Below are 21,663 nucleotides of genomic sequence, written 5' to 3'. Positions count from 1 at the left end.
GTCTCTTACTTAATATAGATTGTATTTTCATTCCTAGAAACGTCGTCATAAACTTGGTCAGAAATACCTAACAGAAATCCGCTCTTATCTGAGGGACAAACCAACCATTGTTCACTTGGTTGACAAGGACTTTGCCATTGACAACACAGTTGATGATGACAGTGAATTGGAGCAGTTGCAAATGAAAATTCTAGAGGTGGCTTCACAGCAGCCATACTGGGGAGAGCAGATACCCACTCGGTGGTTTCTCCTGGAACAGCAGCTGATGAAGCTTAGGGATGCTGGAGTTAAGGTACACATTTAAATGTTTGATTACCAACATTAATGCTGTCTCCATGATACACTTGGATTATTGGTCCTTAATGGCTGATTTTGAGTTGTCATATTGTTCAGAACAACGTATTAGTTTGGACCCGTATACTTTGTATCCTTTCAGTCCAAAGTGGCTTGCAATTCTCCAAACATAAACCTTATTTGTGATAATCTGTCCATAGCTTCAACTTTTCCAATGCTGTTCAACTTGGATATAACCAAAAACAGCAACAAAATTCTTGCCAATTTCTTCAGACAAATGACAACAATACTCTTGGGCTAGGTCAGTTTTATTTTGTCTGAATTGACAAACATTTCTAGAAGTCCGTGTCCATCCTTGTACAGGCTTAAATAAAAATATCCAGCAAAATCTTTTGATAAATATTATCAATATTCAACCAGTAATTGATAATTTATTTTGAATTTATAGAATTCTTTTAGAGAAGAGTATTTTCCAAGTTTCCCTGTAGTTATATGGTTTTTCTGAAATCTGTTTGACATATAGTTTTTATAATATTAGCCAACTGCACCATTGGCCTAGTGGTTAGAGTGTCCGCCTCAAAGCAGGAGGTCATAGCTTCGAACGCTGACCGAGTCATACCAAAGACTTAAAAAAATGGTACTAACAGTTGCCTCGCTAGGCGCTCAGCATTAAGAGGTTAGTGTTAGGACTGGTCAGTCTGGTGTCAGGATAACGTGACTACTAAATGTCTGCGGCATGATGCCCCAGTGCTAGATATCACTATGAACTGCCGCAATGCAAACATCATAGCGAAATGACTGAAAAATTGTTAAAGCTACATTAAAAATCCATATCACACACACACACATTTCACATAAGCCTATTAGCAGAATTCAGAAAAGCTGATTTTGATTAATAATGACCCAATTTTATTAAAGTCTCTAAAAATAACAAATTTTAACGGACATATATTGAACTTGAATGATATCTTCATGTGTAAGCGAAAGGTAAAATGTAATTTTTTATGGGGGATATTTCACGCTAATATGATGGAAATAACCTCCTCATAATGTTCCCACAGCTCGATCTTCGAAGTAGTGCAATCCATTGAGATTTTTTGCAGGCTAGGGGTATAGGTTAAAATGGTTGGAAAGTATTTAGTAGGAAAAACACAAATCCTTAGGGATACTACATTTATTAGTTTATAATTTAATGTTGAGCAAGCAAATAGATGTTTTCATGTGGTATTCAGTTCACTTGAGGCTGCTGGGTTGTCTTATGATGAATTATAAAAAGGGTTCATACTTCACTCTATAATTCAGTGCCCTCTACAGAAACCTTATATTCCACTGATATTTGATTCCTACATTTGCCTTATAAAAATGATAGTGGATTGAGGGCACTGAATTATTCAAGTGAGACACCTCGGATGATTCTAGTTCTTCATGTATATCATTATACCATTGACTTCTCTATAAGTCACCACCTCCTTTGCTTCAAAGAAAGTTTTTAAAAAGATAATTTATTATATTAACTTGGCTTGTTAGTTGTTGGTCAAGGCGATTGGAATTTTGCCCATGCTAAATTCATAGACAAGAACTGCATTTATTTTTTCTTCTCTGCACTTTCATACAGTTGCAAATGTATAAATGGGTAAAAGAACTGCACACTCCATTTTCCTGATTTGAAGCATCAAAGTGTTACCGTCTGCTTCTCCTGACTGCTGGTTCTGTATGGAGAAAGATGCATTGTCTATTCTATTAGCTATTTGCACTGTATATCTGCTGACCAATTTTCTTGGTGAGAACAGAATGTATTTGAAACATCAAAGGTAGTAAGCATACAAAAGCAGTTCTTGCTCATAGATTTTAAGCTGGGAATGTATTATTTGTTGATAAAGGTATCAACGGGTACCCAGGTACATAGGTACCCGCCCATTCGTAATTACCCAGGTAATAACATTAGCTATAGGATACCTGTTTAGTCCATGTAAAAAAAAAAAAAAAACTAATGTCAGAAGCGAGTGAGACACAGAATAACCAGTATGGTTAAATGCTTATGTCGTGTGACAATGATCCATCATAGACCTCCTCGTCTGATCTTGTATTTTCGACGTGTGCGACCATTTGGCTATGTATATCAAACGGTCTCCTTATTTTCTATTTATAGTAACTGTACATGATTCCAAGAATACAGGTGGGTTTCTTGAATTTGAAATCATGTGCCACGTATTAATTATAGTTTTATACACCCGTAAATAGCAGACCAGTCTATATTAAAAAACAATGGCTCCAAATATTAAGTGAAACAAACTTTATTGCTGTGACTTGTGGATGTTATATGAGTAAAATATGTTAGACGAGAGGGATTTTGTTAAAGAAGATGTATCAGGAAAAGGACATATCAGTAGTGCTTTCCAAATTGTTAAAGACGAATTCGACAGTGATGAAATGCAGCATTTAGTATTTGTGGACTTGACTTAACGACCTTTCAGCAAAAGTTAAACATGTGATGTAGACTAGCTAATGCGAATGTTATCGATAAATAATTTATCATTTTGTTTTGTGTATGTATTCTCCTCATATTTGGACCAAGCTGATTTATGACAATGAGTTTTAACTGACTGCAGAGCCAGGTCAGTAAAAGCATAAATGTACGTCTTTTATATAGATTTCTTTGTTTATGGCATGTAGTATATAGATTACTCTTTTATGCTCTGATTGCGCTTTTTGGACACATATATTAGCAATAATTATGCTTATACCTCTCAAAGGCAGTTCAGGTTCACATTTAATATAACTCCCCTTTGATCAGGAACCTGGGTAGCCATTCAGTACGTTTACATGGCCGACTTTTTTTAAAACTTTGACATGTTTATTCATTAACTAGTAAATGAATGAAATTTAAATTGAATGTGAGTCTTTTAGAATAATCAATTGTTGTTTTTGCTAACTGAAAGAGACTTGAGGATTCATGCATTAAACAAAATGTTTCATAGAACTATTGCCATGTTTGTGTGTTACGTTCTATTTTAGGTCCAGTGTGTGTGTATGTGTGTGACTTTATATATATATATATATATATATATATATATATATATATATAGATAGATAGATAGATAGATATAATGATGGAAGTAAATTCTAATTCGTTAGTTCCTGATCTGTAACGTATCAAACATTTCCATGTGGATTTTATTTTGATGTCCTGAATTTTCACATTTCAGAATAATAATGATATAATTGTCTTGAAATAAAGGAAGCACATTGTTTTGTCTTCAAAGTTTACAATGAGAATTTAAAGTATTTTATAATGATTCAATGGATGTGTGCATCATACTAAAGTATGAGGATTTTTATTCGTCAGTTACAATTTTCATGCAAATGTATAGTGGCAAAATGGCTCATTCATTTGCTTCTGGGGGAGATTCACCCCCTTGGACACTCTGCCCACATTTTGGTATTGTGGTTTTTCCAACTTTTTCCCATGAACTTTTTTTACTGGTGTATATACTCGAAATTATCTTCAACTGTATCATTGTGTTTTGAGATGTGTGTGTGTGTGACATTCTATAACAGATTCCTGATTCTGAAATTGTTCAAATTTGTAAACAGAAAAGCTCTTTCAGTATTTATTTTGTGTTTCACTTTAAGTTTTCAATATTTTAGACTGTTTACTGTCTCTTGAACCACCACATACTTTACTTTTCATCAGTTGTTTAAGTATCCAGATGAGGGTTGCTTTGAAACTATACTTACACATTCATTCAAAGATTTAGTTGGCCCTATATGAAAATGCTAATGGTTGGACATCCAGTATGGCCACCACAGCCGACATCTTGAAAATATTATCACTGTGGCTGAATGGATGTTTCACCAGAAGATTTCTTAACATTTCTTGTTGTCTCTATATGAAAAATATGGACATTTATTCATCCAGTATGGTCAAGTCAGTGGCCATATTGAAAATCTTGGTATCACTTTTCCAAAATAGTAGTTAGGGTCATATCAGCCTAATAAGCCTAGTTGGTCTTGAATATAAATCATGTTTATGTGACATGCAATATAGCCACCATAACAACCATTTTGAACATATTGCTAGTACTTCTACTATATGGAAAGTGATATCAACATGGAGTTTTCACAAGAAAACTTCATATGATGTCATGTTGTTCCTACAGTGAAAATGCTGCTGCATTTGCACCCATTATGACCACCACATATGCCATCTAAAATTATATAATTGCAATTACCTTTGAGTCAATAGTCCTATTAGCATAGGGTTTTAACTGAATGTCTTCTTGTGATGCCTTGTTGATCATAAAAGAAGTCATATTCATCTTACATCAATTATGGCCCTTAGAGCAGCCATCTTGAAAATTTGTTGCTACTCCTTTTCTTTTTAAGTGAGTTTTGGGGTATTGTAAATGGAAGGTGTTACTGGCATGAGGCTTCCAGAAGATGTCTTCTAATGATGTTTAGTTTGTCCGAAATGAAAATGGTTCATATCATGCATCCAGTATGGCCATCACAGTTGCTTATTTGAAAATCTTGTTGCTCAAGAATATCAGTTAAAAAAAAAGAAATGGTCTTATCTTGAATTCTGTAAATTCTCATACGGTAGACCTCAGTCCCTTCCAGGGATGTCTTGTTCAAGAATTTCATTCACGGAAACATTTTTCAGATTTGTTGTGCTGTTCAATACTTCACAGACAAGCACCTTAGAGAAATTTCATACAGTTGTTACCCTAATTGAACATTACAAGGATATGTTGTGATGTGATATCATTCCATGTCAGATTAACTATCATGACATTCATCCTGCTAGAGTGAGATTGTATTAAATATTTTAGTCTAATTTTGATAATTTTTGTGTGATTTTTATCCTTAATGTGCCACTCATCTGTTTTAATGCAAACATATTCTTTTTGGAATACTTTAATGAATTGCATAACTTTTAGTCATGCAGAGTGAATGGATTACAGAAATAGTCACGTAGATTGTGTGGAATAAGCATTTATTCATGCATATTATGTGGAGTATGGATATAGTCATGAAGATTGTGTGGAGTATGGATATATTCATGCATATTTGTGGTGTATGCACATAATCTTCAAAACTGATACTTCTCTTAAATCTACAGATTGACTAACAAAAATATGTGCAAAGTCTTTCTAAATATCTCTTTAAATATACCGTAGTTCGAATGTTGTTTTTACAGGACTTCTTTCTGGAGTCAGATTTTTCAGTATGTTGAATATGATTACAGGTGGCCGAATCCCAGGCTAGAAATACTTGATTCACTTTATTGTCACCACCATAAATTCTGTGTACCTGACACTGTAATACAGTAGAATTGGCAAAATACGTCTTCATTGTAAAGATCACAACCTAACTGTTCTGAGTCTTTAGGAGCCCTTTTAAAAGAAAGTGATAGTTGATCTTAACACTTGTACAACTTACAATGATGGTAATGATAAAGTAAATACTAATAAGGCCTATACAGATGAATGTGTCTGTCATCATAAATAACAAACCTCCACACAACCAAATGATTGATACTAAATTAGCCATTGCAGTCATTCACATGTCCTTAACACGAAATACTTGTCTCTGATCACTTTATATCCCTATAATTAATCAAATCAATCAAATTATATACTTTAAGTATTTCAATCAATCTATCTGATCACTCAGTATCCTTCTGAGTAATCAAACCAATCAATCTGATTATATCCTTCCAATGACTCCAATCAGTCCATGTGGTCAACTTATATTCTTCCAGGTTCTTGAATCAGTCCATTACATCAATTTATATCCCTCCAGGTACTTTAGTCAATCCATTTGACTGTTTTATATCCCTCCAGGTACTCCATTCTATCTAATGGACTATTGTTTATCCCTCGAGGAACTCCAGTTAATTCATTGGACTATTTTATATCCATCCATGTATTCCAATCAATCCATTTATTTTATATCCCACCAGGTACTCCAATCATTCAATCTGATCAATCTACATACCACCAAGTGCTCCAGTCAATTCAGCTGATCAAATTATATCCATCCTATTACACCAATATATCCATCTGATCAATTTACATCCCTTCATGTGATTCAGTAAGTCTCTCTGCTCAGTATATCATGTCCTACAATCAAATTATATCCGTCATGACAATCAACTCATTAAATCAATGTATGTATGTATGTATGTATATATATATATATATATATATATATATATTAAAACCTGTTATGAGAGACTGCCCCTTCTGCCAACCAAAAGCGGTGTTTCAAGACAGGTGGTCTCTCATAAGACGTGTGTGAAAATGGACTGGTTTTCAGGGTCAGTAGTTAGCATTGTTGAAAAATAAATAATACCCATACTCACTGTACATGTATCATATCCTTTATTCATAAATCTTGTTAAATATTGCATGCATTCCTCTCAAAATATCTTGATATAATAAAGATATACATCTATCAAACAACATATATTTCAACATCACATTAATATGTACAAAATATGAACAGTTAGATATATATATCTTATTCTATACACTTATTCACTTGTTTTTAAGAAATCCATTATACTTCTTTGTTGACATGTTTTACTCAGCTGTTTGGTCTGAACAGGTATCTCCATTTCTGAGCAAAGAAGCAAAATTTTGGGACCACCATGTTGTAAATCATATTCTTTTATATCTTTTAAATGACAATGAGTCATCTGTTGTTGAAATTCTGCCTCAGGTTATTTCACATTCTACAGTCATAGAAGATTCAAAAGAGATTAAAGAATATGCTTTACAATATGGTGATCCCAAAACCACTAAAATACTCGCTCGTTCAGATCTCCGTAAACTATCTGTCATGCCGTGGCATATTTCCTCTGTGCTTGTGCACCTTTCTGCCATTCGTTTCTACTGGACTCCTTGTCTTTCATTACATTTTGAACTTGTGTTTTATCGACGCTTAAGCTGACTGCTGTTTTGCGAGCGGTCTCCCCTTTTTCATTTCTTTCAATGACATTAATCCTTTCTTCCAGTGTTAAAATTTTTCTTTTTTTCAACGGAGGTTCTGCCATTGTTATTAGTGTTGATGTTATAAAGACTATCGGTTTTGATCAGGTTTTGGGGAAATGTGGAATAAATATATATTATGTACCAATGAATGAAACAGAAAGACATAATTAACTCATCAAGAAACAATACATTTATTCTGAGACAAAGTTTAAATCAACAGCGTTATAGTTCCATACACAAAGGTTGCAACCATCTGCACCCAGGTAAACAGATGTGGCTTGGTGAAACACTAACAAAAGAAATAAAAAATAATTTTAAAAAACTCCGGAAATGATTCTCACTTACTAGTATTAAAGACAATGAGCTCATTCACCCTCCAGGCATTATGGATTAACCGGAAAGACAAACGATGTACTCAAACCTACACTGAAGCCCTTTCAAATGATTTCTCACTGGGACATCAGGACTACCGGCGTTTTGCGAGTTTTCATAAAGATAAAGAAATAATACAAACCTCTAAATTGACTGCATGTATCCATCATTACTCCCTTTGATGTTACTCTTACTGGCTATTCTCATGACTTCGGCACTACAATGGCGGTTAGTGACATGTACTTTAGTCTGGTTTACTGCAGTTTACAAATGAAAACGTACGCTGGAGTTGTAAATTTCACAAAACTGGTACTGTAGCAAGACAAATTCTTTTTAAATACTTTATTAGAGCAATCTTTACTATTTATGCAGTCTTTGTTACAAAGGATTAAATGATGGTTAGAGGTGTTTATCTCGATATATGGTTGTTCAACTATCATGTTATTTAATGTGCACTTTGTTTGCATACTACATTTATCCCGAACTCTAGTGTTTACAAAGGATTAAGTTAAGGTCAGTGGTGTCAATCTGTTTTGTTTTCTTGGTGATGCGGTCATTCATAGCAGTATCAAAATGCATATTTTGCCAAGAAATCACAGTCACTGGTCGTTTTCAGTAGGTGGTCGTTCATAACAGAGCGTTTGTTTAGTAAAATCGATCCGTGCATTACGATTGTGGTCGGAAATGACAGGTGGTCGCTCATAGCAGAGGTCGCTCATGACAGGTTTTACTGTATATATATATATATATATATATATATATATATATATATATATATATATATATATATTTCACCTGAATCATCCATAATGATGATGCGAAATCTCTTGAAGGAATAAATCATGGATATTTTTCTGATCTTCTGTTACATTAACTATATTTTCTATGTATTATCCAGAACATTGACAGATTCACTTTTACACACACACACACACACATATATATATGAAAAATATATAGCAATATATAATAATAATGAGAACTTTGTATAGCACCTAATCTTTAGAAGCTCTAAGCGCTTTACAACATTTGACAACACCTATAACATAAAAAATATATAATGATATGATTGCAAAGACAAACACCATGAAATTAGAAAACAAAAAACATGCTGAAAGTATTTAAGGTAGGAGGCATTATTAGGTCCTTAAGTTTGTTTTTGCAGTCGAAATAAGTGAGTTTTAAGAGCACTCTCGAATGGGATCACTGTGTCTTTGTGTCTAAGTTCAGTGGGCAATTCATTCCACATTGCTGGGCCTTGGTATGCAAAAGAATGTTGTCCATATGATTTCGTTTTCATAGTGGGAATGAGTATACGATTGTCAGAAGAGGAGTGTAAGTTTCTTGCTGGTGTGTACACATGGGTGAGGTCGGATAGTTATGTTGGACTGGAGTCCATCAGTGAAATGTAGCTCGGAGAACAAATTTTGTGTTTGATTCTGGATCGAATGGATAGCCAGTGTAAGGTACAGAGCAGCGGGGAGTTGTTCTCTGATCATGGTACTCTAAGTATAATCCGAGGAGCTGTGTTAATTGAGCAAAATCTTCGTTAGGCCATTTATCACTTTGCTTCTGTCAGCTGTATCTAGAACAAAACAAATTTCTTCTTCTTGGTATTTTATATTATATTTTGCTGTTGATGCCTGCCTGATGTTTGACACTGTAGCCTGTAGTTTACACAAGCTCTTCTTAATGAAATAATTATGTCTGACGCTGTAGATTGTATGATACAGTTGTTGTTGGATGTCTGATGTCTGACACTCTTGCCTGTAGTGTACACATGCTGTTATTTATGTTATTTATGTATTTCTGATATCTGGCATTGTAGCCTGTAGCATACATGTGATGTTATTGATGGAGGTATTGATTATAGCCTGTAGCATACACATTCTTTTGTTGATGGATGTTTGATGTCTGACACTGTAACATGTAGCATACACGTGCTGTTATTGATGGATGTATGGCATTGTAGCCTGCAGCATACACATGCTTTTGTTGATGGGTGTTTTGATGTCTGAAACTGTACCTTGTAGCATACACATGCGGTTTCCGATGGATGTCTGATGCTATATTATGTAACACACACATGCTGCTGTTGATGTCGGACAATGTAGTCTGTAGGATCAATGCAGAATACATGACATATAACTGAGGTGATCAACCCAAACTATAAGCTTGTTTGGATATTGCCAAAGTCATATGTGTTGGATCTGGTATATGCATCCATTTGTTGATGAATGTTGGTTTACTAATCTCTGTAGCTTGTGACAATGTCCAGCTGTTGATGGATACAGAATGGGCAACTGAGCTGATTAAGCCTGGTTGTAAATTCCGTGAATAATGTCGGCATCATCAGTGTACCCTGTGGTATACACATGCAGTGGCTGATGGATGCAGGAAGTACAACACCTCACTTATGTGATCATGCCATGTAATAAGTTCACTTGGATACTGGCAAGGTCATTAATGTAACCTCCTGCATACACATTCATTGCTGATGAGTGCAGAACTCATTACTGATGTGATTCAGCCAAACTGTAAGCTAAGTAACAAATAGGCAAAGTTCAGTGAAGATAACGACATATATCTGAGTATTGGTAAGGTCAAATTAAAATACCCATATCTAATTGAATATTGGCAAGATCAAATTAGAATGCATATATCAATGTAAATATTGACAAGGTCAATTATCTTCCTATATCTTGTTAAGTGGTGGTTACATAATGTAATAACATTGTCACAAAATGACATTTGTAAAGCAGTTGAATATTTTATTCATAAATTATGCATACTAAACAAGTGCGTTGTCAACTTGCAATTGCAGGTGATTTCTCGCAGCACCATGGAAGAGTTAAACAAGGGAGGTGCTGTCCAAATAAAAGAAAGCGAAGAATTGGATCTGTTTCTTAAATATTTGCATGAAACAGGAACAATCATCTACTTCAAGTAAGATTATAAGTCAGGTATTGGTATAATTATGGTATTAATGCTGCAAATACATGTTTGCAGTAAATTTTCTTATTAGTAGTTTAAGCCATCATTTCCAAACAGGATGCAAAATCACTGATACAGGTATTTTCTTCGCACTTTATTAAAATTGTGGAGCACATTTATGAAACCTAAACACTTGCCAAAGCTGTAAACAAGAACAAAATATTTTTACAAGTATTTATTCTAGTTCCCTTCATCAGTGCACAGTATTACTAAAGCATTGGACTCAGAATTCTGGATGCATGGGTTGAAAACCTAACCAGGTCAGCTTAATTAATCTGCCTCAGTGTAGCCATGGGAAAAACATTTAGCTTTAATTTCTTCAACATGATGTAGCCAATAAAAACTGCCATTAAAATGAAGAAAAACTTTGGCATATGAGTAGATAGTAATCTTTTTTATCCATACTGAAAGAAAGAGGATTGGAATCAGTGAGATAAGCTAGCTCTTCCAAAATATTTAGACTTCAAAATATCAGAAGAAACAATAAGCAAGTCTTACTAAAACTTAGTAGTTTGCAATGAAAACTTGACTAAAAAACGTGATGATTTGCTTTAGGTTGAAAATTAGGGCATCAGAAACTACTGGTGTCCTAGATACAGTAAAATCAAAGTTACCAAGCTCCAACACTCCATCAGTAGCTAATATGTGAAGGGTACATAAGCATATGCTGCAGCATAGGTAAGCACAGGTTTGCGGGTTTCAGAGTGTGGTTAACAGTTGGGGTGAGGATGGGTGGCATGCTTACAACATATTGTATACATGAGCATTCAGATCTCCTTGTCCTTCACAAACATTAATTTGATGGACTTTAATATGTATGGTTATGATGCTTGAATAAGTTAATGTCAATACCTTTGATCAATAATTGAGACCTTGAACACAGATCAAGCTACTATGCAGTACTCACAACTTTATATATAAATAGAATTAGAGTTGATCCCCTTTAAGCAAATACATTCAAATGAAAGTTTTATAATTATCATAGACTGCCAAAGCTCAACCCATCAATACTGGTTAAAGCTTTATAATTATCATAGACTGCCAAAGCTCAACCCATCAACATCAGTTACGTTCTCAAGATCAGGACTTTAAATTTCACTTAATCAACCTGAAATTTCAAACAAAAGCAGCATCATTATGAAGGTTGCAGACTTTAGATACCATTCTAATGAGGGTCACTCACATTGCATCCCATTCAAATCAGGTTTGTACAAAGAGGGTTGTATACTTTATATCCCATTCTAATGAGGGCTGCACACTTTGTATACCAATCTAATGAGGGTTCCACATTTTATGTCCCATCCTAATGAGGTTTACACATTTTATGTCCCATTCTAATGAGGGCTGCACACTTTATATCCCATTCTAATGAGGGCTGCACACTTTATATTATACCTGTATGATGTAACTGGCAGGTGGAGGTGTTTTCAGAGTATAAGTCTTCAAACTGTTGAAGTCATTTTAGTCAAACTTTACACACATATCATCAAATATGGTAATTGCTACTATAAATACCAACAAAAAAATTAAATGATTTTTTCTGAATCTGCTGATCAGAACCAACCTTGAATGAAAACACCTTAGGAATGAAAAAAGCAACCAAAAATACCAAAAACAAATGACATCTTCTCCCAAAATAATGAATACAGTGCTCCAACCGTTGAGTGAAAACATGATCAGGTCTGTTATGAATTGCAGAATTTTTGCTAAACTATCCCTCTTGCAGAAAAAAGAAAAATATAGTGTTCTCATATACTAGTCATAAATTGCAATAAAATCGATATAAATTAGCAAAATAAAACTTCTTTGGAAATTGAACAATCTCTAGAAATCAAGCTGAAAAATAATGCATCACATAACAAGTGTATGAAAATGTAACAACAAATTAAATTAAACCTAACCATACTTGTTCATTCTGTACCAATCTTTAATTCTTATTAGAATAAATAGAAGCTATACATATTCAAATAAGTGCAATATTAACAACGTTTAAAGGATTTTCTTAAATTTGTGCCCTGACTATGTTGTTTCACTCATACCTAAGATGGTTATTAATCACACATGATCCAGGAACATCGGCTACCTGATTAAGGCTGATGAAAGTTTGGGACTTACAATAACAATGTTACAAGCAGAAGTCCCTTGTCTTAGCCACTGATCTACTGCTGCTCCCTTTGAAGGGATCGCAGTGGTTTCCACAGTTACTCAATTATAAGTGTCTGAATTGGGCCCAAGGGTGGGGAACTGGATGGATCATGGATTCATGGTAACTGCAAAGATTAGCTCCACTTGTAATATAATGTAGTTGTTTAGTTTTAAAAGTTTGATTAAGACAAGTCTACAACTCAGGAGCTAATCACCATGGACCGGAATACAAAATATGATGTGGGTACATATTTGTTATGGGTGTGGCTAATAACATTGTCGAAGTGTATGAGTTGAGAACTTCTCTCCAGGGACAGGAATAGATCAAAATATAACGTAGATGTATACACTTTAAGGGCGTGACTATGAATAGTGCTGAAGTGTTTAAATCATCACCAGGGGCAGGAAGAGATCTGGAATATAATGTAGGTGTATATTCTTTAAAGTTAATAAATCAAGTCACCTGGTTGCATACACTGTCTCTTTTATGCAGCGAAAGTAATCACACACACACACACACACATATATATATAGAGAGAGAGAGAGACATTAATGATGACGGCAATAATAGACAATGTAGCAGCATTGTGTTCCAATCTTTCCATTCTTCCTGCACAGTTTCATTACATTTGTGAATTTGCATTCACAGCTGGACATACGTCACACAAAATAAGTGTCACTGTGAATGCAGAAGATATTGTTTCTGCACAGAAACTTTAGTTCTCCATATTAGTTACCAGACTTTCAGACTGACTTTGACTTGGCATAAGGAAGAAACCTATAATAATTGACATTGATGGCAAATGGAAGTAACCTCCCAGTTTGTGGTTCAGAAGGTCAGATATCAAATGTCTGCACAAAAGATGCAGTTAGTTATGAACATATAGAAGAATATTAAATTCTAGGAATGCAAATGTTATCAGCACATGACAGAAAATATGTTTTTGAATGGCATTTAGTTGAATAAATGATGATACAGAGTAATAAGAGTGGCCATGAATTGAAATTATTTTTACTCAGATAATAATGTTGTTAACGCATGTAAAGTTTTGAATAATTTATTCTGATTTATGTATCAGAAAGAGAACTTAAATAAATTTATTTAATTGATCCACAGTGAACATAATGTATGTAGGTAGGTAGGTAGGTGGGCAGGTAGGAAGGAAGGTTGGTCGGTAGGTAGGTAGGTAGGTATAAGTATTAATTGTTATTATCTTTTTGGAAAATTGAAGTCAGAAACAGAAGGGCAAAACAAAGATCAGCTCATTTGGCTTGTTGACTTAAGCATGAAAGTTAGGTTATATCACATGAAAGAGTCATTCCTTAATTCCATATCATATGACATGGTAATAATTTGTTGTATACAATAGAAAAGATATCATATGACATGCTGATAATTTGTTGTATACAATAGAAAAGAGTAATTCCTTAATTCCAAATCATATGACATGCTGCTAATTTGTTGTATACAATAAGAAAGAGTCATTCCTTAATTCTAAATCATATGTCATGCTGCTAATTTTTTGTATACAATAGAAAAGGGTCATTCCTTAATTCCAAATCCTGTGAAATACTGCTGTTTTTAACTAACAGAATAGTCATTACTTAATTCCTAATCAAGTGAATTATAACTTGTACATAGAGAAGAATCATTACTTAATTCCACATCATATGAAATACTATTTTTCAGCATTGAAGTATTGAGAGACAACATTGTGTTGGATCCAAAGTGGTTGATTGATGCCCTGAAACTCCTCATCAATGCTCATCCTAACCTGCCAGAAAGCCATGCTGAAAATAGCCCTCTGTCAAACAGCCCAGCTGACATTGCTATCACACAGAAATGGTCTGACTTCAAGGACAAAGGAATTCTTACCCCAGAGCTTGTTGGTTTGTCCATTTGTTACTGTTTGTGGCCTCTTTTAAAAGTATGTGTCTCATTGTTATCTCCTCACCAATGAAACTGAGAGGGATATGTCATTATTTTTCATTTATTTGTTCATCCGCAGTGTTACAAATTATATTTCACATAGATTCATTTAACTTGTATGTGCAAGTCAGCCATACTAAAAGGTATACAAAATGAACGATGTGATAGATAGTTTGGTTCTAGCTGTATCACTTAATGTCTCCCTGGCCTCATTTCAGAATACTTAAATTAAAATAGATTTAAAGACCACATCACAAAAAGGTAATTTTCAACAGATGACTAGGGTAAGGAGCTTGTCACATAAGAAATATATAACTGAATAAATAGATTAAAAAAGACCACATCACAAATAGGTAATTTTCAACAGATGACTAGGGTAAGGAGCTTGTCACGTAAGAAATATATCACTGAATAAAATAGATTTAAAGACCACATCACAAATAGGTAATTTTCAACAGGTGACTAGGATAAGGAGCATGTCAAGTAAGAAATATATCACTGAAGGTTTAATGAGGAAATGGTTATTAGAGCATACCGAATCTGCCAACAAATTTTAAAGAGTGAGTTGGCAACATAAACATTTTCCTTCATGATACAGCCCTAGAAGTGCAGACAGTAGTCTCTGAGGTATTTCAAATCCTGTGCATATTATTGATAAAGCTAAATATCTTAAATGTGCATGAGCCTATATCATATTTATTCATTTCATCGTGGTTGAGGTCTGATACAAATATTAGTAAATAAATATTCTGTTTTACCAGCACATGTATTACATACCATTGAATGTGTTAAGAAATTTTAAACATCATTGATATGTATGCAATATAAGTGTCATTACTTACTGAATGAAATTAAGGAATACAATATATGGAGTTCACTTAACCATCTCTGGAGATTAGATTAATTATTTCATAAATGTTATTGCATTAACATGTTGACTGACTGCATCACCTTGCATAACAACATTCGGAGATCATTTCTGCAAAGAAGAAGTGGAATTTTTCTCTGAACCCATGGTTGCATTTAGCAGCATTAACAAAGATGCACTTGTCTGTATTACAGTTCTTGGGCAAAGACAAGAATGATGATTTCAGACATTATCCAATTGTGTAATTAGTATAGTTTTACATGAATCTAATGCCACACCACAAGAATGCACATTTGTCAAAAATGTAAATATTTCCCAAATATATATTATCTATGATTGTACCAGTAATAATGAGCAATTGGTTGGAAGTGTGTGTGTGTGTGTGTGTGTGTGTGTGTGTTGCACCTGATCAGGTTTGGCTTGTCAAACATTAATACTATTCGATCACATTATTATTATAAAAATTATAATGAACTCTCAATATTACCAGTGTGGGAAAATAACTGAAGCTGACCAACAAATCCAAGATGAAATCTCAAAGAGAACCACACTACTCAGGAAATACAATTGCATGTGTGTGGTCCCAGAAGCTATTTGCAGAGTTGCAGCAGCCACTGTTGTTTTGATTGTAGTATAAATCATCACTGTGTCAACTAATAAGAGTAAACCAATTAGAATTGTTGCTGGAACAACATCAGTAATAGCCAGTGAGACTGACGGCAGTGGTAAAGGAATCTCATTATGGATGCTTTCATAAAAACCTGTCTATTTAGGTCTTACAACAGTACAAAGAAGTTTCATTACAATTAGTAAACTGTGGTTGATGTTTATTGGCAATAAAATAATTAACATGATGGAGATTAAGGCTGTTGACAGAAATGGAAAACACAATCAGCTCTGAGTGCAGATGCAGAAGTGGGCATAGTAAATTTACAGCCAGTAATAATCAGGTAAATGTTTGCCGATGTTTGTGCATTGAGGATACATTTGTGACTATTCACATTCCAGTCTGAAAGGTGTGTATTCAGGTTATAATAGCGGCTTAGTTGACTACTGTTGTAGCTCAGAGTTTTGACTCTTTTTTTGAAGATGTATTGCTGTATTCCTTCCCAATGAGTTTCCATTGTTGGAGGGCTCAAGTGACTGAATAAAAGTCCATGATGCGCCTGTGGAAAATTCATATAATTTTCTCAAACTTGGATTTTTACTTGCCACATTTTCAAACAATAATGTCTTATCACGAAATTAAGGTTTGTCTTAGCCCAGAGTAAATTATAAAATCAAAATCTTAACACAGAACTAGTGTGGGCCACATTAACTGGAAATATCTCCGTGTGGTAGACAAATACAATCATCTTCATGTGGCCAGACAAATGAACACCTTGGTGACAATAAATCTATCGAAATTAGTGGTGACTGAACTGGAACAACCAGTAAAATATTTCCATTCTTCACAGTGATTTAGGCATTGTTGGCAGCTGGGGCTCCTACTTTTGCGTAAATAGTTATGTTAGGAGTTGTCATTATAACATTCGGGATAGCCCTCGGAAAAGCAATTGGCAGCATTTTGAGAGGAGCTTTTCTGTTACCTGGAACGACTAACCTCAGACAGATGTCTTGTTTATGCTGTATTATTTTCAATAGACCACAACATTAATCAGTCTCGATTTACTCATCAAACATCAGTTGAACATGTCCAAAGTGTCTTTATGCTGGTTGAATTCGTAGCTAAAGGCTCTCAAGGAATGATACTTCTGCAAGTTGGTAACTGGCATTATTTATCTGGAATCAACAGGACCCTGAATTCATTTGGCTGCATACATGATAATGCCTCAACATCTTTTGTATTTTGACTCTTACAGGCTTGCACCACTATTTTAAGTTGTTGATTACTTAACCCTAGGCAATGCGTTGCACTGACTGTTTCATACAAATCCAATGATACAAGCTCAGTTGGACAGGTCATTATGTGATGATCTTTATGAAGCATTGCATGCACTTGAGCATTCACCAGCTGCTCTTGCCCTTGTTGATTTGGCATTGTTACTTAGAATGTACACTTAATATCATACAAAATGCCTGTTATAATAGGTATGGTTATTACACAGCCTGACATGGTGTTGATGTAGATCTGAAGATATTGGACCATGTTTAACATCTGCACTGTTGCTGATGTCGACAGAGGAGAGCTGCAAATGTTGTAGGTACACCAAATGGAATTGTTATTGGAACTATATCAGTAGTAACCAACAGGTGTGATTGGCAGAGCTGTAAAATGATATTTTCATGGCTCATTTGCAGATATGTGGTTTTTTTTCAGAACTTCTCGCAGCAACACAAAGACGTTTGGGTAATGTTGTACTCGGTTTTTATTGAGGATACAATATTTAACATAGTTTAGTTTGAGAATGTGTTGGCAGATATCGAAAACCACCAGCAATTCCAAACACAAAAAATGGGGGATAGTGGATTTGCAGGCAGTAAAAAATGCATAACTGTTTATCAGTGCAAAAGTGGATAGATTTGTAATCATATTTGTCAGATCACAGTCTTAAAGACATGTATACCAGTAGTGTTTTAACAGAGGTTTTTGTCATTACAGATCTTGGTCAAAATCTTCCATCCTATCTGGCTCTCCTTTTGCATGGGTGCCTCTTGTTAACAATATCACGTAAGCATGTGCTCATGATATGAGGAAAATGTCATGGGGAATGGGTTCAGTAGTAGGCCATAACTTTGATCAGTAAAAAAAAAATAAACATATGGAATTATATGTCTCTGTTTTAAATCAATGTATTCTTAAAAGTATCTCACAACCTATTTGTTATTATTATTTCTCAGATGGAACTGCAATTAGTTTTGTTTGTTTTAACACAGATGCCATCTGGACAAAGGAGAAACATCCAGAACTACATGCCAACAAATGTCACATCTTGCTGATAATGGAACAATTTAACATTATTGCCAAGCCGAGGTCGTTTAGTGAGATTGGGGAGAAGGTCAGTTGATATGAATGTTCCAGTTTTCTTCTTTTGTTTTATTTGCAAAATATCCATGTTGTTAGAACCTTAAATTTTAAATTGGAAAATACATTTAAAAAAACCCACTGTTTGTACATGAATGAACATCCTAAATAGTAGCTTTAAAATATTAATTAGCTGAAAAGTGGTTAGCATGTAAAGAAATGCTAAATGCATAAATTACTTGAAAATATATTATTTCAGGATATCCAGAGCCAGGGTGCTTGTAACTACTGAACCTCTGCTGCTCTGTATTTTCACTTCCAAAACCAATAAAAGATGCATTTACTGTAATCTCTTTACAAAGCTCACTATTTCCAAAATTCTGCTTATAGTGTGGTAGAGGCCTATATACAATCTGAAATTCATCTGTCTGATCTTCCTGTCATTGTTCAATGTCGATTTGTGTGCACAGATGTAAATCAATTCTTTAAACCCCAGCTCTAGCCATGCTTATTCTCGATCTAGGATTTATACAGAGTTCCAGTTTATAGTATGGCCACGGGCAAACATTGTGGATGTGTCGTGATACCTCATACCAGCTTATTCTTTCCGTATCCCCAATATAGTCGTGATGGCACTGACTTTCACCCTCTTCTTTTTCACTTATTATAATAGATAGTCCACAAATATCTCTCTTATCAGACTTATCCTGACCACTCCATTGGCCTAGTGGTTAGAGCGTCCATTTCGGAAATGGGAGGTTGTGGGTTCGAACCCCGGCCGAGTCATACCAAAGACTTACAAAAATGGTACTAACAGCTGCCTCGCTAGATGCTCAGCATTAAGAGGATATTGTTAGGACTGCTACAGATTAATGCCAACTATGGCATTTGTTAATATAAACACCTTGTAAAACAGCTTCATGAAAGCATTAGAAAAGAATCCCAAACAACTAGAAAAAGTAATTAGGCAGGAAAAGATTTAACATTTTTACCTTAATCCTGATTTTGTATTAAATGTGGATGCAGTAATAAAAATATTGAAATAGATTCTCTTAAGAAGCCTAAGTAGCTTACAGAATTTGGTGTCATTCCGTCATTAAGGTTTTCATGTTTATACAAAGATGCCTCTGCCATCAGATATAGCCACTGTGCAAATGCAGATATCTTCACTAAATGTATCTCCTTAAACCTCAATGCAAACTCCCTAAAACTGCACAATACAATATAACCAAAATTCATAGAAAACATCCTTCAATATCAGGCCCCATATAAAAGTTGCATTTTGTAACTAAGCGATTTCCAGATTTGCAGGGCATCTTGTTTATATTAGATTTATCATACATATTAGTAACTAAAATATTTGTAATGACATCTGCTTGAATTGTGGTTTATCCTGATTTGACCCTGTGTATAAACAAATCTGCCAACTCTTACGATTTTGCCATAAGTCTTATGAAAATTGCCTTTAAAATACAGACTTACGGCATACTAGTAAAAGCTACTGAAAAATTATCATTGCCGAAATGTCCAGCTAAGTGGTTCATCCGTGTTTTATTTGGATCCAGTTCTCATCTTAGAATTAGTAAAATTAGTCAGGGAACCAGACTATCTTTACAAAAACACCCTAGATGCTTTAAACTGCACCTATTTGTTCATGTGAAGCATCTGCATGATCAAACTGTTGATTATATAATTTTTTTTAAATGGCGTCCAGAAAACAATGCATGTTTAAGATGAAAATAAGCTTCTAGAAAAGTGTTACTAATCAGTTCAGAAGAATAAACAGGAGTACTCAGATTTATGTGAATAAAGTCTGGAAAGGAAACAGTTATGAAAATTGGACATCACGTGTCAATTGGAGTATGTCTCGTGGCAGGAGATATGATTGCCGTCGTCATGTGAAATGGAAAACAATTTCCAAGAATTATGTCAAGTTGAAAGATAACAACAAGCCATTGAGCTGCATAGGGTTTGGAACTAGAGTTTGTGCAACTGTACTAGTGGTAAATAAAGTCCACGCTTACTTTACAAAGTTTTCAGTTGAACATAACGTTTATCGTCAGTGCGTCAAACTTTTAATCACATTTTCCAGCTTTTACAAAAGCAGTTATTGATATTTTGTTACACTTTACTGAAAATTGGTTAATCTTACGGAAAAAAATCAACTGCCTTACTGAGGCGGACTTGTCAGGGTTGGCAGGTCTGTATACATTTTATAAGTTAATTTATGGATTAAATGTTACCTTGTAATTGTTACATGTCTCTTTCATGGGGCACATTTGTGGGGATTCATTTTAAGTTTTATGACATAGCATTCAAAAAATAAAATGAATTTGCAAAATACGTACATTTAAATTTGAGATCCTTCGTTATTTCTGTATTAAATCACTCCAGTATTGAATGCTCACATTTTCTTTCTTCGTTATTTTAGTTTATACAAGCAAAACTAAGCGAGCATACAGTATATGGTCTTTTTGTGTGATATCCATCTTGCAGTGTCTATTAATCAGTACTTGCTTGTGAACACAATAGAGGATACATTTCTGGTCAGATTTGATATGTAAGCCTAAACGATGAAGACCTTCTGTGTTAGTTATTGGCACATCTTCGTCTATTAATGAGGTGATAGTGCTTCTGATTGGTTGAATTTGTGAACACTCCAGCAGTCATATATCTGATTAGAATATGACCAGATGGCTGATAAATAAATTCTGTCATTATTGTGTCATTGGCAAGTGAATCTGAGGATATCTATGCATGCTGCATGATGTTGGAAAGCACAGTGTTTGAACCAGGATATCTGTACATAGCATGATGCTGGAAGGCACATAGAGTGAACTAGGATGTCTGTGTATACTGCATGATGTGCTGATCTGTACATAGCATGATGCTGGAAGGCACATAGAGTGAACTAGGATATCTGTGTATACTGCATGATGTGCTGGAAAATAACAGACTGAACCAGGATATATGTGTGTACTTCTTGATGCTGGAAAGCAGAGAGAGTGAAATAGGATATTTATTTGTACACTGTATGATGCTGGAAAGCACAAATAGTGAACTAGGATATCTGTGTATACTAGTTGATGGTGGAAAG

General features: G+C 34.6%; 1 protein-coding gene across 3 annotated transcripts in view; it reads left to right on the top strand.

Moving 5' to 3' along the window:
• LOC149786964 (uncharacterized) overlaps positions 1-21,663 on the top strand; it is a 161,413-nt gene that overhangs the window by 125,093 nt on the left and 14,657 nt on the right. For all 3 annotated transcript variants that reach the window (XM_089977517.1, XM_089977516.1, XM_089977518.1), the window contains 4 exons: positions 38-292; positions 10,489-10,610; positions 14,494-14,693; positions 18,479-18,600. In XM_089977517.1, the coding sequence (XP_089833643.1) occupies positions 38-292; positions 10,489-10,610; positions 14,494-14,693; positions 18,479-18,600 (699 nt within the window). The remainder of the gene's footprint in view (positions 1-37; positions 293-10,488; positions 10,611-14,493; positions 14,694-18,478; positions 18,601-21,663) is intronic.

Source organism: Sinohyriopsis cumingii, chromosome 12 (genome assembly GCF_028554795.1).
Source record: "Sinohyriopsis cumingii isolate HCF-2022 chromosome 12, ASM2855479v2, whole genome shotgun sequence".
NCBI classification, from domain to species: Eukaryota; Metazoa; Mollusca; class Bivalvia; order Unionida; family Unionidae; genus Sinohyriopsis; species Sinohyriopsis cumingii.
Note: the sequence above shows the minus strand (reverse complement) of the source record. Positions and strands in the feature narration are given on the sequence as shown.